General features: G+C 37.5%; 2 protein-coding genes across 5 annotated transcripts in view; both read left to right on the forward strand.

Moving 5' to 3' along the window:
- LOC113644563 (lethal(3)malignant brain tumor-like protein 4) overlaps positions 1 to 3,509 on the forward strand; it is a 64,294-nt gene extending 60,785 nt beyond the window's left edge. For all 4 annotated transcript variants that reach the window (XM_047811418.1, XM_027149517.2, XM_047811420.1 and 1 more), the window contains 2 exons: positions 1,283 to 1,345; positions 2,013 to 3,509. In XM_047811418.1, the coding sequence (XP_047667374.1) occupies positions 1,283 to 1,345; positions 2,013 to 2,168 (219 nt within the window). In that variant the 3' untranslated portion in view covers positions 2,169 to 3,509. The remainder of the gene's footprint in view (positions 1 to 1,282; positions 1,346 to 2,012) is intronic.
- Positions 3,510 to 8,522: 5,013 nt separating this feature from the next.
- Positions 8,523 to 25,451, forward strand: tmem200ca (transmembrane protein 200C, genome duplicate a). The gene is made up of 2 exons (XM_027148973.2): positions 8,523 to 8,998; positions 23,075 to 25,451. The coding sequence occupies exon 2, from the start codon at positions 23,108 to 23,110 to the stop codon at positions 24,713 to 24,715; it is 1,608 nt and encodes a 535-aa protein (XP_027004774.1). The 5' UTR covers positions 8,523 to 8,998; positions 23,075 to 23,107; the 3' UTR covers positions 24,716 to 25,451.
- The last annotated feature ends 221 nt before the right edge of the window (positions 25,452 to 25,672 follow it).

Raw genomic sequence — 25,672 nt, forward strand, 5'->3', positions numbered from 1 at the left:
AAAATAAAACTTTTTGAAAGATGGATCTTCTTTGAAAAAGTAAGCCTGTCTATTAGTTATGATGAACGTTATAAAGCATTTCTATTTCACCTCCTTATTATCATGTCATTTTTATATGGCACCCACCATACCCCTTGTCAAGCCCTTCATATTCTCAGAGTTCTTGTCTGAATTTCAATGAAACAGCATGAATAGAGATTTTTACTGACAGGCTTAAAAACCCCGTCAGGGTTCATTAGCCAGCTACAGATACATCTTCATTATCAAAACTAACCCAACCTGTGCAGCTCAAGCTACATAATAATGTACCTTGTGATTAATAATGAGCAGAATTTAATTGCACTTCTTGTGTTAAAATAATCCTAAATCTACTGTCCTATGCAGTGAGGCTTTCTCCAGATCTGTGTTTGGGGTGTCACTACAATAAAGGCTTCTTGTGCTTTAAAGTGGTGAGCTTAATGTCAGTGGTAATGAAGGTGAGACAGTGTATGGGCGATGCTCCTGAAATGAACACCAGGCACTTTTCCAATGCTTGTGGCCCTTTCTGCTCTGCACTGAGATGCTGTTGTCCCTGTAGTCTCATTACAGGCTCTGCTGGAAAACTTCTGTGCTTCTTACTTCTTTGAACAGTAGTTTTAATGTGGTCTTTTCCCCAGCCAATTAACACCACAAGTGGTTTACGCAGGTTGTTGGCCCTAATATAATATATTTTTATATAAATTATAAGGTACAGATTGATTAGAGCCTGAGGCAAAGCTGTGCTGAAATGAATCACACTGATCTAGATAAATGAATCAATTCTCCTAAAACATCCTTGAATTTTGTATTTTGAATCGTCCAAACTTTTTAGAGATGAAATTTTTTAGTAGACATTTTTCATGATGTAAATGTTTTTCCCTCCCAGTGCTGCTTTCACTTGCATCTCTTCTGCTTTTCCATTTTAATCCCCTCTTTGACCCTCAGTCCACATCTCTCTCTTTTTTTTCTCTCTCTCTTGTCGCTGGCTTTCTCATTAAGTGCTTATTTTTCCTTCATTGTTTCTTTTCTACCTCCCAACGTCCGGATGTTTGGACATCGCTGACTATACTTTCAGTAGAGTTTCTTAACTACATGTTTTGTGTAAATCTATCATGTTGGTCTGGGAGGAAAAAGTTTTCATTTTCAGCCACTGCCACTCAGTTGTATAATTGTATTGTGTGAAATTGTTCTTATACTTAATGCACAGTATGCTGTGGTACTGAAAATCTGACTGCACAATGTGTCTGGGTGGATTTGTGTCTAGGTTGCTGACTTCATCCACTCTCTCCCAGGCTGTGAGGAACAAGCCAAGCAGTTTAAAGAGGAGGTAAGCAAAAGTGACACGAATTAGGCTTTGCCTCCATTCTCCTTTTTAAGGTGGCCTGTGTTCCACATCATATCACAAATGCTGAATTCACTGCTTCCACTTCCAGATTAGTCATGTGAATTTGTTAGTACTGCAGTTTTTATTATCTAGTTACTATGCAGAGTTTTATACATCGCCCTTATAGAACCTCATATCTTCTGCTAGCGATTGTGTTCAGGAATTCCCTGCCTTGCTTGAGTGGAAAAGATAGCAGCTAACCTTTTGCCACTACACACACTTACTGATTGTAAATCTCGTGAGGATGGTGAAGGAATAGATTATATTTATTGTTACTAATAGTCAGTTAAAGAGAGATGTACATTTTAAGTCAGAGCTGTAACTATTAGTATGCAGGGGATGATGTGCAGATTAAAGCAACTGTATCTCCTTTATAATACAGACATTTTTGTCTTCTTCTAATAAGTATTTATTTTATACAGAGATACTAATTATTTATGACATTCACTGAGGCAGTATGCATTTGTTCTTGTAAAAATAAACAGTCATGCAGAGTTAGGATTTTGTAAGGAAGACACTTGGTATAATGAAAGACATTATGTATTTCTTAATGTTTCTGTATTTTTACAGACAATATGACCTTTTGTTCTACTGCTTTTTCTTTTGCTAGCAAATCGATGGCAAGGCGTTTCTCCTACTCACACAGCGGGACATTGTGAAGATCATGAGTGTTAAGCTTGGTCCCGCTCTCAAAATCTACAATTCCATCCTAATGTTCAAGCACGCTGAAGACAACCAATCAGCAGGCAGCGATACCAATACATGAAGCCCAGCAGAATCTGACCCACTCCATCCTCTTACAAGCTTATGTGAATCTAGATGTGTACTGTATCGATGCATTCCAACCTCCCAACTTCCAGTCCCTTTCCTAGACTTATAGGTCTCTATAAAGACTGTCTCTTCTGGTTTGATTTCCTCAAACCTCTGACTTTCAGGTTCTAGTGTCTGTCCTCTGTTTGATGACTTTCAAACCTGCCTTTAAATGTTTCCCCATGGCATACAAGTAAAATTAAACTAAGCCATGTTCCAGTACACTTTTTCTCTTAGGCCTTACCCATTTCCGTCTCCTCTGTAGCTTTTCCTGACGTAAAACGAACTGACAATCAACCACGCAAATAAGAAACAGCCGGCTTTGGCAACAGGGGTTTTCTTGGTGAAGGTGCTATTTAATACAACCCAATAACAGCCATTGATATGTAGGTTTCAGTGATCATGTCTAGTGATTTAAAAAACCTGGGACAGGCCCTTTGTGCTTATTTTAGTATCTATTTTGTATAGATGATTTCTAATTTTCTCTTTTCCTGCTGATTCATGATCTTTATTTATTGTGCAAGGACAATTGTGCAAAGTTGAAGGAAAATTAATATATTGTATATTATGACTTTAAAAAATGCCAAAAGGATTTTTTTTTTTTTTTAGAATTTGAAAATGTTTATTTTTGTGATGTATTGCGCAATATCTTTATGACTTTGAGTGGTTATCCCAAACCTTTTGGACGAGTGTTCAAATTAATCTAAATTGCCATTGAGTTAATTTAAAGTAGATAAAATACTTTGAGTGTTATTTCTGTACTAAGTGCGTTCATGCTCTCATTAAAACAAGTAAGCTTGCTAGGCTTATAAGCTTTAATTCTAGGTCAGTTCTGCTTATGAGACTACTTCCTTAAGCCTTTTATAATCTTGTATGAAATATCAAATCAGGGACATTTTCTGATAACTAAACGCCTCTTCTATTGCACACCCCAAAAAACAACTCACTATACAGTTCACTATACATTTCTGAAGAGAATGGAAATTAAGGTAATTAATTGCATCTTGCCGAGTTTAGTTCAGTTCGGTTTTCTGTTTTTTTTCATGTCTTCTTCTACTTACTTTGGACCAGTTAAGCTGCAGACACCAGGTATTTTGTTCCTATACAATATTTTCTTAAGACTGCTGTTGACTGGTGCAACGCTACAGTAAGCTGGTTCCATCTCCAGCCTCCATTAACCAACTTTGAAATGTACTGTAAATATTTCTTAATGGCATTTCTTACAAGGACTTTCCTCTTTCTACAACAAAATACATTCACAAGCGCACAACCCAAATAAATGACCAATTTCCTCTTGTCTCTCTCCAGTACTTTATCTCAATGTACATGTCACTGCTGAATCATACATTTGTTCACAGTTTACAAGCTTCAGGTTCAGCGCTGTTAAAAAGCAGATGATTTTTAAGAAATTTGACTCATTTAGCAACCTTTTTTTCTTCTTCCAGTTGAGTAGTAATTAGTGAAAGGCATGATGCTCTCGGGGAAAGGGGAACATCAGTGAGTGTTGAGTGGCTTTTGCCATATCCTCTCTGTATTTGCCTTCTTGTATTTCTTCACTGTGAGTCATTTCAGTCTAACAGGTTTTGTAGATGAAGTACCCAGCAATGCTGATTCTCCAAGCAGAGAACAGTATCAACGTATGTCTAAACGCTAAGTGGAGGGAAGATTAAAAATTCCAAGGTGTTTTTTTTTTTTGGGGGGGGGGGGGGGGCAGTGTTTAAAAAGTGTTGTATTACAGTGGGTGTAAAAATCCCTTATAAATGATAATTATGTGAAGGCCATAAGTTCTGCTTTGATACTGTCTTTGGGGAAGGTCTAACATTCAGCTTGGTTAAGGCCACTAAGAAAGCTTCCATAAGTGTGCTTTATTTAAAGTACGGTTTAATGAATGTCAAAAAATGCCTTGAATGATTCAAAGTTTGCTTTTTATACGATTTAAGAGATTTTAGAGCGGCTGACCATGATTTTAAGATTAAACTGACTAAAATTGGTTAGATTCAAACCACCAGAAACAAATTTAACAAATAATTTCTGTATATCTGAATATTTAGTATGATGGGCAGCATAGAAAAGCAAAGTATTTACACCAAAGTGGATCAGGAGTTGAAGTACATTTGGGATGTGGTCCATCAGGATGGGATGTGGTGCCAAAAAATTACTTTCAAAGGTTATGGGTGGTTTTTGATTCCAAATGTATGAGACATTTGACTCCTCCAATAGCAAAGAAAAGTGGGATATTTAACATTTACAGGAAAGAAGCTCTGCAAGTGTGTGATTAGATTTCTGAATACATTGAAGCCTTTCCTCAGAACATCATAATGCATTAAGGCTGAAACGGATATAGCACAATGATGGCTAATAGCAAATGATTAAAACATCTTCCTGCCTCACAGCAAAAATACAAAAAGTGTCCGATTCCAGGTTCTCTCTTTCTTTCCTTTATTCTTGTGGATTCTTCAATTTTAGTTAAACTGATGCAGAAATGTATAAGCGACTCTCTACGTATCATCACACCACCTGCAGTCACACCAGAACTGTCCAGGGTTTATATGGTCAGGTTCCATTGTTTAGTCAGATTCATTGGCCAATCAAAAAGAGAGGACTATAAGCTACAAAGAAGTAGGTGGTCTTATTTTCAGACTTATATGCTATACTCATTATTTGTAATTAGTTGTATATTTGTAGGTTATTTCTTGCTTTGGTTTTTATATAAACATTACAGTAGATGAATTGACTTATCTAAAATACCTCCAGGTGTGACGAGTGTGTGAGTCGGTGTGTGCATGCCGGTCTGTGATAGACTGTGTGGTTCCCCACCCTGCATACAGATTTTGGGCCCTGGATCCAGCATAACCACGACCCGGATAAAGTGAAATGAACTTCATACATTTTTTGTGAAGTGGCTGAAAATGCAGCAACCAATAAAAGAGCAGCACGTCATTCGGTTGCATGTTGATTAACCCTGGACCACTAAACTGAGCCTAATTGTCCCATGGGGTCTTATCTTCCTCTTGAAGTTTTAATCAGTGCTTATGGATTCTGGCTGTTATGTACACTATGTGATTGCATGCAGATGTCAGGGAACACACAAGTGGTCATTGAGGTTCAATAAATCCTTTTGCTGCAGTGAGAGAACGGATGCATTTAGTAGTCATTGCCCCACAGAGACTACACTCAAGCTGATGAGATACATCTAAATGCTGACTTTTGAGGAGGCAGAGCAGGAAGGATCAGAACGACGGATAGTGTATCTGCTCCAGAAAAATGGGCCACAGCAGCAAAAGCCTGGAAGCATTTATTTAATAAAAAAGCAACAGAGCATGTAGATTGCACGATTTCCCTCTGTTCTTGAGGGGGGTCAAAAGACAGGCATTGTTGGCAGATTGGCATCTCCAATTGTTCGTTGTGTTTGAACTGTATAAATACAATGCAGTTTGTTTGGTGTAAAAGTAGTATTCCTCATTGTCCAGTCACTACTGCACAAATAGAGCTAAAACTTCCTTAGCTTTTGATTATTGTCCTCCAGTCTGGACAAATTAAACTAAACAAGGGTGTGTTTACTAATGAGCTGAATATGGATACACAATGCCTCATAGCTTGTACAAAAAATTATAAATGTAACCAGCAAGTTGAAAAAGTTAAGCATTAAAATGTTCGAGACAAATTCAACCAATCTCCTCAGACTTTCCACATGTATAAATTCTATAAAGTTTTAGTGAAAATGGATAAAACTGTAAAGACTGAGTGGTATTTTATTACTACTTTCAGGTTCTCTATATGACTGCCCAATAATTACTGACGAATGATATAAGAATCCCGTGACCCGAGGTAGTTCGGATAAAGCGGTAGAAAATGAATGAATGAATGATATAAGAATGATAGAAATTCTTAGAGGTTTTTTTATTGTTTTTTTTTTTTTATTTTTTTTTTTTACAACTATTAAGCTCACTAAAATGTCTACTTGCGAACCCAGCAAGCCAAAATCTGTAAAAGATGCATTTACTTTGCAGAGTAGCACAAAAACAGAGCATGGAAATTTGTATTTGTACTGTAATCAGATAAACTGCAATCAGATGAGAAGATCTTCAGCAAGTTTTATCAGAAAGGTCACATTTTTTCTCCATTCTGTTTGATGTGAACATTAAGTGAGATGCTTGACCTGTATCTGATGCATTATGCTGCTAACACCTAACTGGCTGTCTGGATAATTGCTTGTATTCAGATGTTCCAAGTAAAGTGATCTAAGAAGTCAATATAACCTTGATGGGACACAAGCTCGATAAAGAACACTATGCAAACACAATCACACGATGATTTACACCTATAGGAGACATTTATTTTAGGAAAACCTTCTACTCTACTGGGAGTTTGAGGGAGGTGAGAGAAATAATAAGGGGATGTAGACAGTCCACTGAGCTCAAGATCAAATCTACGATGCCATTAAAGAATCCTGCATACCCTCACATCCTGCAGAGGGTATCTTACTCATTATGTGTTTGAGAAGGGCTGGTCAATAATACTGTTTGTTAATCATTACTGCAAAATTAACCTAAAGAAAGCTGTCATATGAAAAGATTATTTATTGAATGTTGTGTATAATAGTTTCACAGTATACATGATGCAGTGTAATCATTTTGGTGAAGCCCATGCTTTAAGTTGGTGGCATGGTGCAGCAGCTTCCCCCACTTCAGAGCGCAGGTTACCGTCTCTCTGTCTGTGTGGGTTTCCTCAAATTTTACTTCCACCTTTTAAAAAAATGCTGCTATCAGGTATTGCCTGTGCTGAATTGTTTGTGTTCGTGAGTGAGTGTGGTGTCTTGGACAGTGTACGGTCACCATATACAGTGTTCTGGGATATGATCCAGATCCATCTCCATAATTAGTATAAAGGATTTCACTGTAAATGAATTAATAGATTCTTAAACTATTTTTCAAAGGTGCTTTTTATAGCCAGACATCACAGCTGCAACATGTAATGATATAACAATATATTGTTTTTTGAAACTAGAATTTGGATTATAACATATTTTTCACCCTAATTTCACCCTTTTAAGCTAAGCACGTTACCAAATTGAAATTTAATAGTGTTCAAATTATACTCTATCAAAATGTATTGCACCCAATAAGGCTTTAAATGAAGCATTTGATTAATTCATTTAAATAACATGTAAAATGCATTAGAGATGCATTGGAATTCATTCACTATGCTCTGTGGCACACTAATTATTTGTGGCTTATAACAGACTTAATTGCCATATTGATAGATGTTATGCAACATTCAGCAATGTTGGAGCAATGAAAATGTACTTTCTTTCTCTACCCACTTGATGGGTACATTTAAAGTGACAATGTGAACATTTAACATGCTAATGTGACTATTTCATCATATACAGTAGGTATGAGAGCAAAAAAAATTATGATCAAAAGTATATGAGGGCTTTTTTCCAACTATGCCACATAGCTGGTCTCACATTGTTTCATTTGAACCAAGAGGCCCAAACCCTTTCTAGCGTGACAACGTTCCTGTGCACAAAGTGAGCTCCATGAAGTCATTGCTTGATGGTTGGCATGCATAGAGCCCTGTACTCAAAAACATTTTATAACATTTTTTATAAGTCTGATTTCAGATTTAGTTCACCATTTGTTTTTTTATTTTAATCCTCACACTTCTGTGAAGGCTTAAAATAAAAAAACAAATGGTGAACTAAATCTGAAATCAGACTTATACCATGCATACAAAGGTGTACAAAAACTTTTGACCATATATTTATGTTGTACTTTCTTAGAAACTTTATCTTTCATGTCTATCTTTAAGTCTGTATACAATAACACACTCTGAGCACTAGTTATAATTCTTTATACAGATCAAATAATGTTTAGTTATAAATCTATCTAATAATGAGTTATAAATCTATTTTAACCCTAACCCTTAACTAACTGTTATGCTCACCTACATACATTCTGTTATGATTGAACAGTCAAATACACATAGCAGGAAACCAGAATTTAGTTTAAACTAGAAACCTATTTATTAAACTTATATAGACAAATTAGATTTAAACATGATAGATGTGTGAACAGCTTTGTTCTTCCATTACACAAAGTACCTCCTTGTTGCTTTTATGTGTAAAATACCTGCTGGCCTTTTCTAAAAAGGACTCTCTCTCTCTCTCTCTCTCTCTCTCTCTCTCTCTCTCTCTCTCTCTCTCTCTCTCTCTCTCTCTCTCTCTCTCTCTCTCTCTCTCTCTCTCTCGATACGGCGGTTTCATAGCAACAACAGCCGCGAATCAGCGCAACATCAGCATCCCGCCATCATGAGCGCAGTGTTGCCGTTCCCTTATTAACTGCCCTGTGTATAATCCCATTGTGCTGGGATAATTTGCCCTCGGCTGCTTGACGAGATTTATAAGTTACACTTCTGGTGGTGTATATAATAGTGAAAGCCTGGGCGGGTTTTAAACCATAACTGGATGCTGAGACTCGAATCTGGCAACCCCGCCTGGCTGTGAACTCTCCATTCCGGACTGGACACAGAGCTGTGCTGACGGACTGATGGACGTGTAGACAGAGAAGCAAACACAGGGCAAGAGGATCGAGGAGAAGGATGGATGGATTCACTGCTGCGGGTAGTAAAAGGATGGAACCGAGCAGTTTCCCTGTTCATGCGGAATTACGCGCGGGTTTCCACGTTTTTCTTCACTGCGCAAAATGATGATCTCGGCGGACAGAAACTTTTGTTGATCATCGCCTGAATTCGGCTATGACACTGATGCACATTTCTCACTCGGTAAGTAACGTTCCTGTAAAAATCTAGATAGGTATTTATTTATTTATTTTTAAATCACACACTGATCTTTTTTCCCTCCCCATCACCCGTGTTGCTTTTTTCTGGATACTGTCACGACGCCGGAGCACAATTATCTGTATTTTTTAACATTGTAAATATTCCACATTTACAGATGTATTCCATACATCACTGTAAACACTGTGTGAGAACAGTGAGCTCTGATGGAGCATACCTTTCCACACATAATTCCTACAATTGCCTCGACCATGCTTTGACCAATGCCTCCACATTTCCTCTCAAAACCACTGATTTAAATTAGAAACTGCTTTTTTATTGGTTGGTTTTGAAAATATCAGGCTGATGTACAACAGATAAAACCATATAAACAATGTGTAGAACAGTCTGGATTTATAATAAGATGTACATCATAATTTCTCCACAAGCAGTGTTGGTCTACTGTAGTTCCACCAGCACAGAGTAAATGCAGAGGAGATGGTGTAAGTACTGTAGCTTCAACGGAAGCAGCAAATAACATTCTGGTTGTCTTTATAGACGTAGGTAAATATGTGGATATTTTTTCCCATGTGTCTCTTATTATCATCCATCATTTCTTTATGTTCATACATTCTCCAGTCGCTTCAGTCTACAGTGCTAGGATGATGGTCATCTTCAATGCACGAGAACACGCACTGCTGTAATTGTGTTGTGTTCTTGTGGTCTTTGTTAAGGTTTAAGCAGCTACAGATACACTTCACTAAATGGTGTAGAATAGCAAAGAGCTCATAGATCAGTCAGATAAGATTCTAACAGGACATGACAAACAATAATAAAATAGATACTCTTGATGCAACCTATCCACTAATACTGTACATACAATAGATTCATTTAAAGAAATCTGACCCACAAAGAGCAGTTTGTGATGTGCCATCAGTGTTATGAGACTTATCCTGCAAAAGAATCTTTTTACCCTCTCTTTATAAAACTATTAAAACAACCTAGTGAACATATTATCTAATCCAGTGCTGATACTAACACGAAACACAGAATCAGTGCAGGATCAGATGTGTTTGCTCTGACGTACTCCACTGATGTATTTAACCTGTGAACACTTCTTGAATTGATTGACATGCCGCAGGTAATGCATGTGAATATAGTCTTAAAGCAAGCATCACTGTATCTGTGATCTTTCATATAATCTGGAAACAGATGTTGAATACATATCAGATACAGAGCTCTTATAAATATCATATTAAAAAATAAACGTGGAGCATCATCATTCTATAAAATACATGCTTTGCCATTTTTAAGGTCAGAAATTCAGTGAGAGGGTGTGAGAGATGAATCTTGGCAGCAGTAGCTGATCCCAGTAATCACATGAGGTTGATCTTTTGAGCAGGGCTGATAGATTGTTTTGTGCTGGAAGAATTATGAGATGGTTTTATTCTTGACAATCTATCTCTGCTTTGCTTCACAACCCACTAAAAAAAGAACAGGAACCCTTTGCCATACACTTAATCATTATGTGTGTGTCTCAAATATTGGAGCCTTGACCGAAAGGAAAATAGTTTGTCATCCTACCAGTTAAGACAATTTTGTGCAGTGTGGCAGGGTGCATTATCTTGCTGAAAAAGGCCACTGCTATGAAGAGGTGTCCTTGGTCTGACCAATGTTAATGTAGGCGGTACGTGTCAAATAACATCAATTTGAATGCTAGGACATTAAAAAGGATTTAAAGCAAAATGTTGCCCAGGGCATCACACTGCCTCTGCCTGCATCCTGGTGCCATCTCTTTCCCAGGGTGAAGACTGTGCACATGACGATGTTAACGAAAACATAAATCGTCAGAACAAACCACTTTCTTCCACTGCTCCATGGTCCAGTCCTGATGCCCACATGTCCATTGCAGGTGCTTTCAGTAGTGAACAGGGGTCAGCATGGGCACTCTGACTGGTTTTCAGCTCCATAGATCCATAAACAGAAAGCTGTGACACACTGTGTGTTCTGCACCTTTCTGTCATAGCAAGCATAAACGTTTTCATCAATTTCTGCTATTGTAGCTCTACTTCGGGACTCTATCAGACAGGCTAGGCTATGCTTTCCATGACCCTGTCATTGTTTGCACTTCCCTGGACCACTTTTGGTAGGTATTATCCACTGCATAGATGGAACTCCCCACAAGACCTGCTGTTTTGGAGATGCTTTGACCCAGTCAGCTAGCCATCACAATTTTTCCCTTGTCAGACTCACAAAATACACTTGTCAATTTTTCCTGCTTCCAACACATTAACTTTTATATCACACACCTTGACAGGTGTCACTGAAACAAGATAATCAATGTTTTTCACTTCACATAAACTGCAGTTATCTAATATCAGGCTCACCCTTACTGGACAGTTGAAGATCAGAAGAAGAAAAAAAAAACACCAATCTTTTTCCAGTATTCAACTGTCCAATTTGGTTGAGTCTCTGCTCATGATTCTTGTTCATGGCTGACAGGAGTGGAACCCGATGTGGTCTTCTGCTGTTATAATCTATCCACCTAAAGAATTGATGTCTTGTTCATTCTGAGATGCTTGTCTGCTCACTACATTTGTAAACAGTAACAATTTGAATTACTATACAGACATACATGTACTGAATTTTATTAATTAATTAATTTATTTATTTATTTGGTTACTCCTGGTTCTCCAGCGGCAGGATCCCGTACTTTCATTGGTGCTCCCATTTCCGGGCAGGGAGCTAATCCAGCCACTGAAGAGCTAACTCTCAGTGCTGGTCCCAAGTCAGGATAAAATGGGAGGGTTGCATCAGGAAAAGCATCCGGCGTAAAAATGTGTGCCAAATCATATATGCGGACCAGATGATCCACTGTGGCGACCCTGAACAGGGAGCAGCCGAAACAACAACAACAACATTTATTTATATATTTTGTATTTGCATTTCCGTTGCCATGTAAGTTATCATAAAAAAAATTCATTCAGGCTGGTAGACTGTGCTTTCATAATATTCAAGTAGAAATATGAGTTTATTTTGTTGGGAAATGTTAATTTCATTTGAAAGGTTTTCTGTCCTACACTGCACAAGCTTTTCATGGGGTTAGATTTCCTAGGGCACAGTGGGTTAGATCCAAACAAGGATAGCCCAGGCCACAACCATGCCTGTTTTTTTTTTGTTTGTTTGCTTAGATTAGGCTAGGAACATCGCATGTGACGGGATCTCTAAACCTGTCTTATGTTTATAACAAACCTGACTTGTCCTCATAATACTATCAAACATACACTATTTCAGAAAAATTGTTTCTTCAGGCGTTCTTTAGATAGTAACAGGTTCGTAGCGTCCTACAGGGTTTCTACTTGAAACGCCTTACTAAAAACAGGTTGTTACAGATGGATGCCTGATTAAAAAAAAATTGTACATAAAGTGTGCAAAACTTGGCACATTTTCCACAAGTCTTATGACTTTCATTCTTCCAAAACATTTCTAAATGACTTTCATTCTTCCAAAACATTTCTAAATGTTTTGGAGAGGTGGACATCCTGGAAGACCACTCCCATAGAAATGCTTTACCATAGTATGAAGGTAATCAGTCAGAAGTTCATATTGATTTGCATCACTTTTTCCTCTAAAGGGACAGATGGACCCAAAGCATGCCAGCAAAATGCCACAACATAACAGAGCCACTGGTTCTTCTTTTATTAGTCAGAGTTCCCAGAAGGGACACTTTAACCTTAATTTGTAAAAGTGTTCAGTGTAATTGGTATCTGATGTGTATTCATTCAACTCCTTGTTTTTTTTCTCAGTGTGACAATTCATCAGGAGCTCAATATAAACATCTTATTAGTCAGAGTCTTCAAGAGGAGGATAGATTTCTCGTTCTAGTCCTCATTGAAGCTCTCAATAGGTTTCTATCTCATGCATCTCCTTGACACTGTCCTCTTGGCAATGATCATAAGGCTTCAAGACTTTTTGCAACAACATGCTGTTAAAAATATGATCTAAATGTATAGCACTTTCAGTATTATAATAAGTAGTGTGAACATTTACTTGTGTAGTTGTCAGTTTGCATGTATAAATCAGTAAACTAATATGCCTTTACCTTTATTGTTTCTTTTATAACAGGCATTGGAATGATATCATTTTACCTTTAAGCCATGTCACATGAAGTAATGTAGCTCCTTATAGTTTATTCAGGGAATCGAGTGAAATTTTATACTTTACCATCTCAGTAGATGACAGTTTAATTTCCTGATTTATTCATCCATGATGACGGCATATCAAAGTAAAGGTTCACACTGTGATAAGTCAAGGACACACACTTGTACATGGCTAATGACTTACTGTATTAAAATACGCCATAATACCATAACATTCATCGCCTGAGCCCGCTGCTGTATCCGTATAGGTGCTGAGTGTGGGGATTTTGTGTTTAGAATGGGTACAATAAGGGTAATTGTTAGTTTAATGATCTTGTTCTTCACTGGTGCATATTTCACTGCCCATTAAACTCTATATAAGCTTATCACTGGGCCATGTGGAGCTGCCTCATTACTAGAAGACACATACATATAGGGAGTAGAATTTTGAGGTGTTTTTGTTTTTGTTTCTGCCAATCAAAATAATCTGACGTTTGGACATATAGTGGGGTCACGGCTGCCACCCAGTACACATTAGAGATATATTTCATTTTTCTAGATGACATGTTAGTCATACAATCAAATCAGACATTTGATGAAAGCTACAAGAGACAATTCGGTCTGCTGAGAGGATTACTGATGATCCTCTGCCCTTGATCCGGGAAGTATACTCTTCCAGAATGAGGGAACAGGAATGAAAAATCATTTCACACTTCACCCACCCCTGCCACAACCTCTTTGAACTGCTGCCCTCAGGCTGGCACCAAAACACAAGACACAAGGTCAGCTTTTTCCCAAAAGGCCATCTCCCTCATGAGCAGTTAACTGCCTCCAAGGACTCTCGTAGTGCTTTTCCTTCTCTGTGGATTTTATTAAAATCAATTATTATCTAATGTGCAATCACTCCTATGTATTCTATGACCTGTATATGACATTACCTTTTGCATAGCTGCACATCGCATTATAAAAAATCTAATTATTGTGTGTCTTGTGGTCATGTTTATGTGTGTACTGAAAGCTTCACCACCCCGAGTCAAATTCCTTGTTTGTGAACACACTTGTCACTAAGCACTTTCTGATTCTGATTCTGAATAATGCACTTTCAGATCAGTAGTGAAAGTTAGGGCTGATAGCATTCTATTTACAACTTATTTGTTTTGTGGTGTTAGTAAATGATCAGCCTCACCCATGTTTACTTCCATCTTCCATATATAATGTGCCACTTAGGAATGTTTTCACTTTACCTTAATAGATTTAATGGTCTGTAATTTCAGGGTTATTAACAAGCATAAATTTAGCAGCGCCTTCTCTATTAATTTTTATCTCTCTTCGTGCATTTGGGTAACCTCACTTCGCTAGATTTTTCTCACGGCTCTGCTGCCTGCTCATCAGTAAGGTCAGATGTACATGCTTCAGATTCATGCTGTCCATGGCTCATCCTCTGCCTGATAAATCTCTGTCATTGACCCCAAGGACAACTGTGATTTCATGTGCCACCCTCTAAAACACTTTTCATCACCTTGTGTACACTTATCCTCTGTTGTTTGCTTGGAGGTGAGGAGAATATACAACAGAGGTGACAGACAACATACAGTATTTCTTGGGCACATTACATATAACACTTTACAATAACAGAACATGAATAATCATGCACAAATACCTGAAGTAATGCTTTCTTACATATGAACTAATGATGGGTTAATGCATGTACTTATCAGGAACTAATGAAGAGCTAACCTTAACTACAGGTATGACCCGAGTCTCTCATTCATTATCATTCATGCATGAATAACGACCACCTTAAGTACACGTTTGTAAATGTTTGTTGAATAATGTGTTAATTAACATGTAGGGGTAAACTAACATAAACATGCTCTATCTGAAGCTAATACAGTGAAAAATAAGCTTATAGAACACTGATTTTAAATGTTAATAGACACAGGGATAGAGATTTGAAGAGAAATGGATGGTGAACTGCACAAAATGGGCTGAGATTTCTACATTTGATAAGGAGGATTTGTAATGTACTTTATGAAAGTAGTCAAGCACTATACAATGATGTTTGGGTATGCAGCTGTATTTGGCAAATTATATAACAATTTACTATTTTAAATTATTCAGTTTAATTCCTGTTCTTTCTTATAGATGATGTTTGATTTAGTTAACCTATACATGTTAATTGTTACCTTAGCTAAAAAACATTAACACATATATTTAAAAGAATGATGTTGTAGTTAATTTTAGCTCATCGTTAGTTTGTTATTAGTACCCATCATTAGTTCATATGTAGGTTTTAGTATATGATTATTCAGGTAATGTTAATGTAAAGTGCTACCATTCTATGCAGTTTTTTTTTAGGACTGGCTTAATAAAGTTTCAAGTATGATCCTTAATATATTTTGAATCTGTATTTTAACTACGAATCAACTTGTGGACCGTTTATCTAATGGAAAGTTTTGAAAACATAGCAAGTCACTATTCCAGTAGTATATTCTATTATAATACTGCGATTTAATGTGCAAACAAAATGTGTTAGACATGTAAATCTACTTTAGCAAAGTAAACAGTTTATACTGTAACCCTGCCTCTTTCCAAAGAACTACATCAGGGTTTCACAGTAATGGGGTAAATACATTTGCAACTTAGAATTCAGAAACAGGTGCAATAGCAGTATATAATATAAGTTAATCATTTTGTTGAGAAAACTAGTCACGCAGTGTTGGTACCTCTGATGGTGCGAGATGCAGTGCGAACACTGATAAGAGCTTTGAGGTAAGAGGGAGATGGTCCATATCTGAATCTGAATCTACCAGAAGCCAGTGGAGGGAGTGCAGCAGTGGGGTGGTATGTGAGAAACTAGACAGGTTGAAATCAAGAAGTGCTGCTGCATAGTCCAGATTTGAGATGACAAGAGATTGAACAAATACCTGAGCATCCTGTGTGGATAAAAATGGATAAATATTTTTGATGTTGTACAGAAGAAGCCAACATGAGCATGTTATTGTTGATTATTCATGGTTCCCCAAGGTTGTGAGCTGTGACCATAGGGGAGAGCAGAACGTTGTGCAGGGATATTGCAAGATCCTGACTTGATGATGAATCATCTGGGATGATCAGCAGTTTAGTTTTCCTGGGATTGAGTTTAAACTGATGAGCTGTCATCCACGATGATATGTCCGACAGACATGCTGAGATCCGAGCAGAAGCCATGGTAATTGATGGAGGGAAGAAGAACATAAGTTGAGTGTCATCAGCATAGCAGTAATAAGATAACCTATGTGAGGAAATAACTTCACCAAGAGAGTGAGTATACAGGGAGAAAATGAGAGAAACAAGTTCTGAGCCCTGTGGGACACCAGTGGAGTATCTGCATGGAGCAGATGTCACCCCTTCCATGTTACCTGATATTAACACCCTACCAGGTAGAAAGCCAACCATTCCCATGCTGATCTGCCAATTTTTAGACTCCTAAGGCTGGACAAGAGACATAAGTGTGTCACTTTCGCAACATGCGAGGAAAAGGACAGCTGATTTTCTATGTCCATCTCAAGGTTACAAGCCGTGACTGAAGGGAGGATCAGATCATTATGTAGGGATATTGAAAGATCCTGACTTGACCATGTTTTTCTTTTCATAATAGTGTTATATTCACCTTAAAAAAAATAGCCAGAAAACTGAATTATAGAAAATCTGGAAAAACTGAATCATACAGATATTAACCTGGTACAGTATATGCAGAACTGCGTAGCTTTGACCTGAGAATTTCCACATGTTGCTTTGTCCATCTTTTTAAAAAAGCTAGCCATCCATTCAGTGCATATGTTGCTGTTTGGAAAGCTTGAGTTTAGAATGCTACTAACTGTTACCATTGCTTAATTTTAGATTTTACACCTCTAACAGTTTTCTAAAAGTGAAGACTATTAAAAGATCTATCCGATGTCATGCATGCCTTAAGCACCACTTTCCACATCTCCTCTATGCTGGATAGTGAAGCATAAGAGTGATAAATTGTGAGGAATAAAACCATGCCATAATTCCTCCAGTAAAACAATATATCAACCCTGCCCAAGAGATCAACCTCAGATGGTTTGAATGTCTCTCTCTCTCTCTCTCTCTCTCTCTCTCTCTCTCTCTCTCTCTCTCTCTCTCTCTCTCTCTCTCTCTCTCTCTCTCTGTCCTTTTTTATAACCCCAGCTGTAAGGGGAAAATGCTGAAGAGAAATGCTGGAATGTCTTCCAATGGCCATATTTGGATGTAAGAGAACACAGAATTATGTAACGTATTGGCCTTTGTTTTTCAAGTTTTCCACCATTGTGAGGAAAAGGAATTTAATGACCCCTGCACTGTGGCAGTAGATTCATCACCACAAATTAAGAAAAATGGCCACTATATTCTCAGAAGGGAGCAGTTGTACAAGTGTCTCTGCATGCCGCTCTTCAGAATTGATGAACATCACTTGTAGAAAGCTAAGTCAGTATATTGGTCTGCTGTAGAACACTCAAAGATTTCAGTCTTTCAGTGAACTTCTTGGTGCATTCAGAAATAGCAGGACATTTTATGGTCTTTATTTCCTCTAAAGACCATAAAATGTTTATTTCCACACACTACAGTAAGCACCATTACATAAATTCATTATGAAAGAACACCTGCATTCATATATACTGATGATTGCAAAGATTACTGATCCAATTAACCCAATATTCCCGGTTTAGTAGAGACCTACTTTCACATTCTGTTAATTCTGCTTTGTATATTTTATGCACTGTAGTTGCGGTTAATTGCGGTCTTAATTGCGGTTGTCTTCCACCATTTCATTTCATCTTCTGTGTATTCTTAAAGGTTATATGTGTATATATACATGTATATGCAATAACAGTATCTCATCTGCTGTTTTATATATATATATATATACAGTATCTCATTTTTGTAAATATGTTATTATATATTTTCATGTGACAACACTGACACTTTGGTACAATGTAAAATGTCAGTGTTGTCACATGAAAATGTATAATAACATATGTAAATTTGCTGTCAACTCAAAATAACTCAAAACACAGCCATTAATGTCTGTATATCTTTAATGGTGGTATATCTTGTCTATAAGAAGACAACCACAGAAAATATAAAAAGCAAGCTTAACAGAATGTTAAAGTATGTCTCTACTAAACCGGGAATATTCCAAAACATATCTAATCGGTGTCTCACTTCACAATCTTGTTCTGTTTTCTTTTATAATTGAAATTAGAGAGAGATGAAATTGCTTATCTGAGCCTCTGTGTGATCCAAGATGTCTGTTATCATTAGCTGGAGCTCCAGGTATCTTTTCAGCCATCTGTTTGTCAACCAGATGTTGTTTAAGAAAAGCTTGTTTTCTCTCTCCTCTGTGTTTCAGATAAGAATTTTAATTCATTGTGTTACATTTGTATATCTCACATATATTTGAAATATATGTATAACCACTAAGTTAGAAATAGGGAATTAGAATTATTATTTATTTCTTTGTTTGTTTGTTTGTTTGTTTGTTTGTTTTAAATCTCTTTAGACAGATCCTTTGCATGAGATCACTTAAAACCACCAATAAAATAATTATAAGAACACTTAGCTAAATGATAAAGTATTTTTCCCTCTCATGGAGCTAAAATTTTCCAAAGCAAGAACAAAAATGCGGAGCATTCAGGGTTAATGTCAGAGCGAATGACAGCACTACTATTACACCACAACAATGTGGAATGAAATTCCTGTAAAAATAAAACCTCATAAAACCAACGCTTGCCAATAGTGTAAATGTGAATATAAATGACACAAAACCTTTAATACTGCACTCCAACCTCGTGAGGTCTATGTCCTAATATTAGTGCTAAGACACACTTTATTCTATATGTACATTGTACTGTATGTATATAGCAATTAAAACAAACCTAACAAGCTAAACTTGTTGTAGGTGTTGTATGGGATGTCAAATAAATGTCCCATAGCAACCAGTGAAGCCACTTTGTGATTTCCATTATATTATATTGAGCTAGCTAGTTAGCTAGCAAAAACTCTGCTAATTCTGCTAATCTTATATTTTATATTTAATCTACATACTCATTATGTCCATAGTTAAAATAGCCTTTCTTTCTGGGGCTGTGTTTAGTGTTATTTTAATACTTTTAGACAGCCACATCTCTGTGCTTGGTTAGTCACAGATTACTGATATAGCTTCTCAGAGTTTGACTTGTTGACTACAGGCTAGAGGTGATAAATGAGAACAGGCAGGTTTGGATGTCCCTGATGTGCCGTAACTTGGCTCACAAGAGCAATCTGTGGTAAGAGGTTCTTAGAGAGCCAGTACAAAGCTTTATTTCACTCCCTGTTTCCTCTTAGAGATGCCAAGATTTCATGATTCTAGGCTTTTGCTTGCTTTATTGTTATTTGGTCAGTATGAAATGTATTTTCTTGTCACCATATCTTTATTCCTAAACTATACACTGCCATAACACGGCTTTTTTGGTTGTTTCATGGGTCTTGGTGGCCTCTTTTCATTTTACTGGGTCTATTTTCCTGATGGCACAAACATTATTTGCTGCTATAATGACAGTTCATTGCTAATTTGTATGGATAAAGGCAGCTCTTTCCCACTTGTACCCAGATGCTATTTTTATAGTCAGAAGAAATGAATGTGTATGCTCTAGCATGGGTGGAATGGAGCAACAGGGAGGTGACATTCAAAATTCACAGTGGTGCAGTGGTATTTTTAAATTTTGTTTGAGATTACTGTATTCACTTTGAAATGCTGACATGACATTATACTCAGTACATCATATAATTAATAGAATCAGTAAATTGTCCAACAAAACTATCATTCAGTCAAAGAATTAGCAAATATAAACAACACATGACTAAAGACCCAAAAAAAAGCACACAGGAAGAACATTTTCAAAGACGATAATGCAGTTGATTTAATTCAGTATCACAGCAGCATGTCGAAACACACCTACTGATAATGTAATATTTAAAACCACCCTCCATATGGAAAAGGTTTTTATATCATCTATATATATTGCCTTTCCAAAAATATTGTTATCTGTCCAGTTTGTGTGAGCATATGCACAATCTAGCCTCAGGGTCTTGTTCTTTTCTGACAGTAGTGGAATCCGGTGTAGTTTTGACACCATCTGGACCAAATAAGTTTATCTTGGTCTCATCAGACCACAGGACATGGGTCCAGTAATCCATGTCCTTAGACTGCTTGTCTTCAGCAAACTGTTTGCGGGCTTTCTTGTGCATCATCTTTAGAAGAGGCTTCCTTCTGGGACGACAGCCATGCAGACCAATTTGATGCAGTGTGCGGCGTATGGTCTGAGCACTGACAGGATGACCCCTCCACCCCTTCAACCTCTGCAGCAATGCTGGCAGCATTCATACATCTATTTCCCAAAGACAACCTCTGGATATGACTCTGACCACGTGCACTCAACTTCATTTGTCGACCATGAAGAGGACTGTTCTGAGTGGAACCTGTCCTGTTAAACCGCTGGTCTTGTCCACCGTGCTGCAGCTCAGTTTCAGGGTCTTGGCAGTTTTCTTATAGTCTATGCCATCTTTATATAGAGCAACAATTCCATTTTTCAGATCCTCAGAGAGTTCTTGCCATGAGGTGCCATGTTGAACTTCCAGTGACCAGTATGAGAGAGTGAGAGCGATAACACCAAATTTAACACACCTGCTCCCCATTCACACCTGAGGCCTTGTAACACTAACGAGTCACATGACACCAGGGAGAGAGAAAATAATTAATTGGGCCCAATCTGGACATTTTCACTTTTACTCACTTTTGTGGCCAGTGGTTTAGACATTAATGGCTGTGTGTTGAGTTAGTTTGAGGGGATAGCAAATTTACACTGTTATACAAGTTTTACACTCACTAATTTACATTGTATAATAAATAAATAAAATATAAAATATTTACAAAAATGTGAGGGGTTTTATTTACAACTTCTGTGAGATACTGTATGTATGTGATGTGTGTGTGTGTGTGTGTGTGTGTGTGTGTGTGTGTGTGTGTGTGTGTGTGTGTGTGTGTGTGTGTGTGTGTGTGTGTATATATATAAATATCATTGTGATCTTGTCTTATTATTGCACTTGGTCCATGATGTCCGTGATGATGGAGATATGGGTTGTGATATTATAAAGCACAATATTCCCAGGAACCATATTAGAACATTTCACATAATTTAGCACTTTTCTGAAGGGCACAGAGAAGGCCATCACTTTTGTGTCTTGGTAGTTTGTGGTTGCACGTTACATCATGTGTGCAGACATCTGTCTGGGTGGTAGAGTGTAAGTGCTCTCCTGGGCTCCCACACACAGCTGCTAATCTGGCTCTCTCTCCTGGTCTACATGAGACACCATGTCACTACACTGCACACACAAACGTTCATAGTGACAATGCCTCTGTGCTTCTAGCCCTCACATTAACAAACTAAATGAACAGATTTCTTACCATCTGCTCAGCTAGCATGCCTTTTTTAGATATCATTTCTCTAAAGTAGTTAGATCACTCACTTGTAATATTATTACTATACTACAAATTACTATTAATATACTACTACACAATGATGTGAGGGAATTTATGATTTACTCGTTAGATTTTTATATGCACTTGCTTTACTTATACTGCTTTACTTTATCCTGATGCTGCATCTCCTTTGTATACATTTATATGGGAGAATGACATCAGCTCTGAATGTAAATGTGTGTGTGAACATGTGTGTGTATGGGGTTCTCTGCAATGGACTTGGATCTTTTTTTAGAGTGTATTCCCCCTACATGCTATGAATCTACGATGCCACCCTGTCCAGGATAAAGCAGTTACTGAAGATAAATGGATGATATGGAGTTCTTACAATTGAATATGATTCAGAATTGTATGTTACAGTAAAGGCTTTAAGCTAGCAAAATGTACACACACCTAAATCACCTTAAGGAATGAAAGCATAGTGTGACACTGTGAATCTATTTTATAAGAAACCATTTATTATTATTATTATTATTATTATTATTATTATTATTATTATTATTATTATTATTATTATTATTATTATTATTATTGATGCTGTTGTTGTTGTGGTTCAACTGCTATAATATATAATAATTACTTGTCTTCCTTGTTACCCTGCAGTTAAAGAACTAGATATAAATATTTGTGTCTTATACATTATGTGTATAAATCACAGCTTTGGTTACATTTTGCTAATCATTGTTAATTAAAGTGTAATTAAAGTGTTTCTCTGTCATGGTAGCTTTGTTTACATTATACACTATATGGCCAAAAGTTTGTTTCACCTGACTATCATATAAATATGTGCTTTTGAACATTTCATTCCAGATTTAGTCCTGCTCTGCTCTTATTGTACCTTTCTTCAGAGCATGGTTGTAGGGATTTATCCAGTCAGCTCTAAGAGCATTAATGAGGTCAGGCACTGATGTCAGGTGAGCTGTAGGCCTAGTGCACAGTCAAAAGTCCAGTTCATCCCATTAGTGACTACTTGGGGTTGAGGTCAGTGCTCTCTGCAGGATACTCTGTGCAGGTTCTTCTAATCCAACTTTGGAAAACCATGTTCTTATGAACCACACTTTGTGTCAGGGGCAATGTCATGCTGGAAGATGTTTGGTGGAGGGAACTCGTAGTACTACAACATACAATGACTTCATCGCTTGCATGTTTCCAACTTTGTAGCAACAACTGTTCTTGGGAAGACTGTGATTGTCAAATGTTCACAAACATTAGGCCATATAGTGTATATTTGCTTTTGTATATGGATTCAAGTTATATAAAATGGATCAAACCTCTCAATTCATTGTGACATGCTCTATATTACTGATGTTTACTGTATATATCTGATTACTGTTGACTGTCTGACGTTAATGATTTTTTTAATCTTTCTGTCAAATGCAGGATGATTAGTTGATCACTAGTTCAGGTCTCATTATGATTGCTACTGGAGGCCTCCTGCGAATCTCAGCAAGACGTCAGGATTCTCTCCAAGCCAAAAACCGGGCAGAGAACAAGCGCAAGAGAAAAGCCAAAAAGAAGCGAAAGAATGAGGTGGTGGTGGTTAAGGGCAAATTGAAGCTCTGTTCAATCTCTGGGCTGATTGCTGCACTGGGCATTATTGTGCTGCTGGTTGGGATTGCCTTGGCTGTATTAGGCTACTGGCCTAAAGGAAGTCCGCTTTACCCAGGACTGCTCACAGTTAAAGGCTTACAGAAACAAGCCTGGACTGATGGAAGAGGAGGACCCAAAGCAGTGAACTGGACCACTAGTGGCAAGCTCATTTATCAGCTGGATAAAAATCATATAATCTCTAATTATACTAATAACACAACTGAGGAATCGCCAAAGTTGGGTGTTTTTGCTGAGTTTTTAAACAAACACTTGCATTCAGACAAACTTAAAGTATTTGGACCATTGATTATGGGCATTGGTATCTTCCTGTTTATTTGTGCTAATGCAGTGCTGCATGAAAACAGGGACAAAAAGACAAAAATCATTAACCTTAGGGACATTTATTCAACTGTTATTGATATTCACAGTTTGCGATCCAAGGACAATGCTTCACTCAATGGATTTGTGAACTATATGCAATCAAAGGGGGTAGAAGGCAATCTGAGTTCTGTATACAATGCTGCTATGCTAGCAAAAGGCTCATGGCCATCTTCAGACTCTTTCAAACAGGACCCAGACAGCCTGCCCTCATCCAGAAAGTCATCTACTGGCAAACTAGAAGACTTACCTTTGGATAGTCTTGTGATCAAAGACACAGTGTATAGCATTTGCAGGGATCAGTCACCAGAGGCCAAGCAATGGGAGACCAAAACAATTGTAACTTCCTCAGTCAATGCTTTCACGCTACCATTGATCAGGCTTAACCACAGGACAGCAGGAAACAGAAGGGGTTCAGATAAAACCGGGGAGATCAGAAGTGAATATCTGGATTCGGATGCTATTCGTCATTGCTACGAGTCACTAGCTGCATCAGGGAGCATCACCAAAGCTAAAGTGAAGACTTCACACACCCGAACCATTCTTTCCCAGGACTCAGTGGAAGTTTATAAGGGTAGCGAGAGCCTGCAAGAGATGCCACATCTCTCCCTTGAAGGCTCTAGGGTGCAACTCCTTCAGGCATCCCCTGGTCCTAAAGTGACTGGCTCTCACCTGTCCTTAAGTGCCCTATCTGACTACTCCAGGTCCATTGACTTGGGTATCTGCCCATCCACCTCTGTGGAAAGGCACCTGGTGCAAACCAGGCGACGTAGCTGTCCTCGATTGGAGGGCCTGAGCAGTGGGGGTTATATCAAACTCGAGGGTCTTGGAGGTGAGTCTTTTGAGTCCACTGATGTGACAAGTTTTAGTCGTGGGAGTTCTTCTGAACTTTTGTCTAAAGGCCAAGTTTCAAAAAGTCCCCTTGTCTTGGAGGAAGGTGCTTCTGATGAGCATGGCATGATCAGACAGTACTCAAAAAAGGAAAAACTGGTGATGATTTCCCAGTCAGACACTACCTTAGAGGACCTGGAACTAGAGAGTGTAGAACTCTGACTGAGCCATTGGATTAAATCAGTGAACTTGCAACTTGAAGTTTAATTGACATTACATTCTAAAGTTATCACAGCAATGGATCTTTTCCCTTGTGCTCTTACAGTGAAAATAGATACATTAACTTGCTGTATAGCTTTGGGTTGGGTACTAATGAATATATTATGTTTCTTTCTTTGGAATTACATTTAATGCCTTTTCAGATTAAGAATGAAAAAACTTGCATTAGAGAGAACAGCATCAAAAACATGCTGGCATGCCATGAACATTTATAATTGCTATTTAATAAGCAAACAAACAAACAAAAAAAAGTTTTGAAGTGTGGTAGCACATCTCTATAAGGTTTAATTTTGTACTCACAGTAGAAAAAAAGGTATGTGGCTGTTCCACCTGTCCACCAGTGTATTTATTTCTAGTCAATTAATGAGAAGTTGCTGTATCAACAGCATGTATTTTATACTGTAGTGTCCTTGCACTTTTTTTATATTATCCAGATTCATTTTAAAGGTTTGACTAAATACATAGCAATATCTTATTCGAACTGTCATCTGCCTGATGTAGACGCATTATGTTTGCATTTGACCGGAGAAGAAGAGTTTTTATTACGATTGTATGTTTCTTTTTAGATGTCTTGCCTGTTTAGAAATGGCTGTAATGTTTTGTGCCTGAATTCTGATCTACGTCCACCCTCTAGCACAATGAATCATTATCAGGATCATAAACATCTATTCAAACCATGCTTATATTCCTTTGAAGTGTTCCTGAAATCCTAAGTGTTTTTTGTAACTGATTATAAGTGTATAATACCATATAATATGTTGAACCATACCATCTCAAATCAGTGTTCCTTGATTCCTATCAAAAACACAAAATCTTCATAAGTTGCAGTATTTTCTGAAGTATAAACTAGTCTAATGAAACTGATGTCAAAATAGTCATTAAGGTTTTGGCATTGAAAAA

Source organism: Tachysurus fulvidraco, chromosome 3 (assembly GCF_022655615.1).
Source record: "Tachysurus fulvidraco isolate hzauxx_2018 chromosome 3, HZAU_PFXX_2.0, whole genome shotgun sequence".
NCBI lineage: Eukaryota > Metazoa > Chordata > Actinopteri > Siluriformes > Bagridae > Tachysurus > Tachysurus fulvidraco.

Coding starts and splice junctions, on each gene's coding strand:
- tmem200ca (XM_027148973.2), top strand. CDS start 23,108: ATGATTGCTACTGGAGGCCTCCTGCGAATCTCAGCAAGACGTCAGGAT.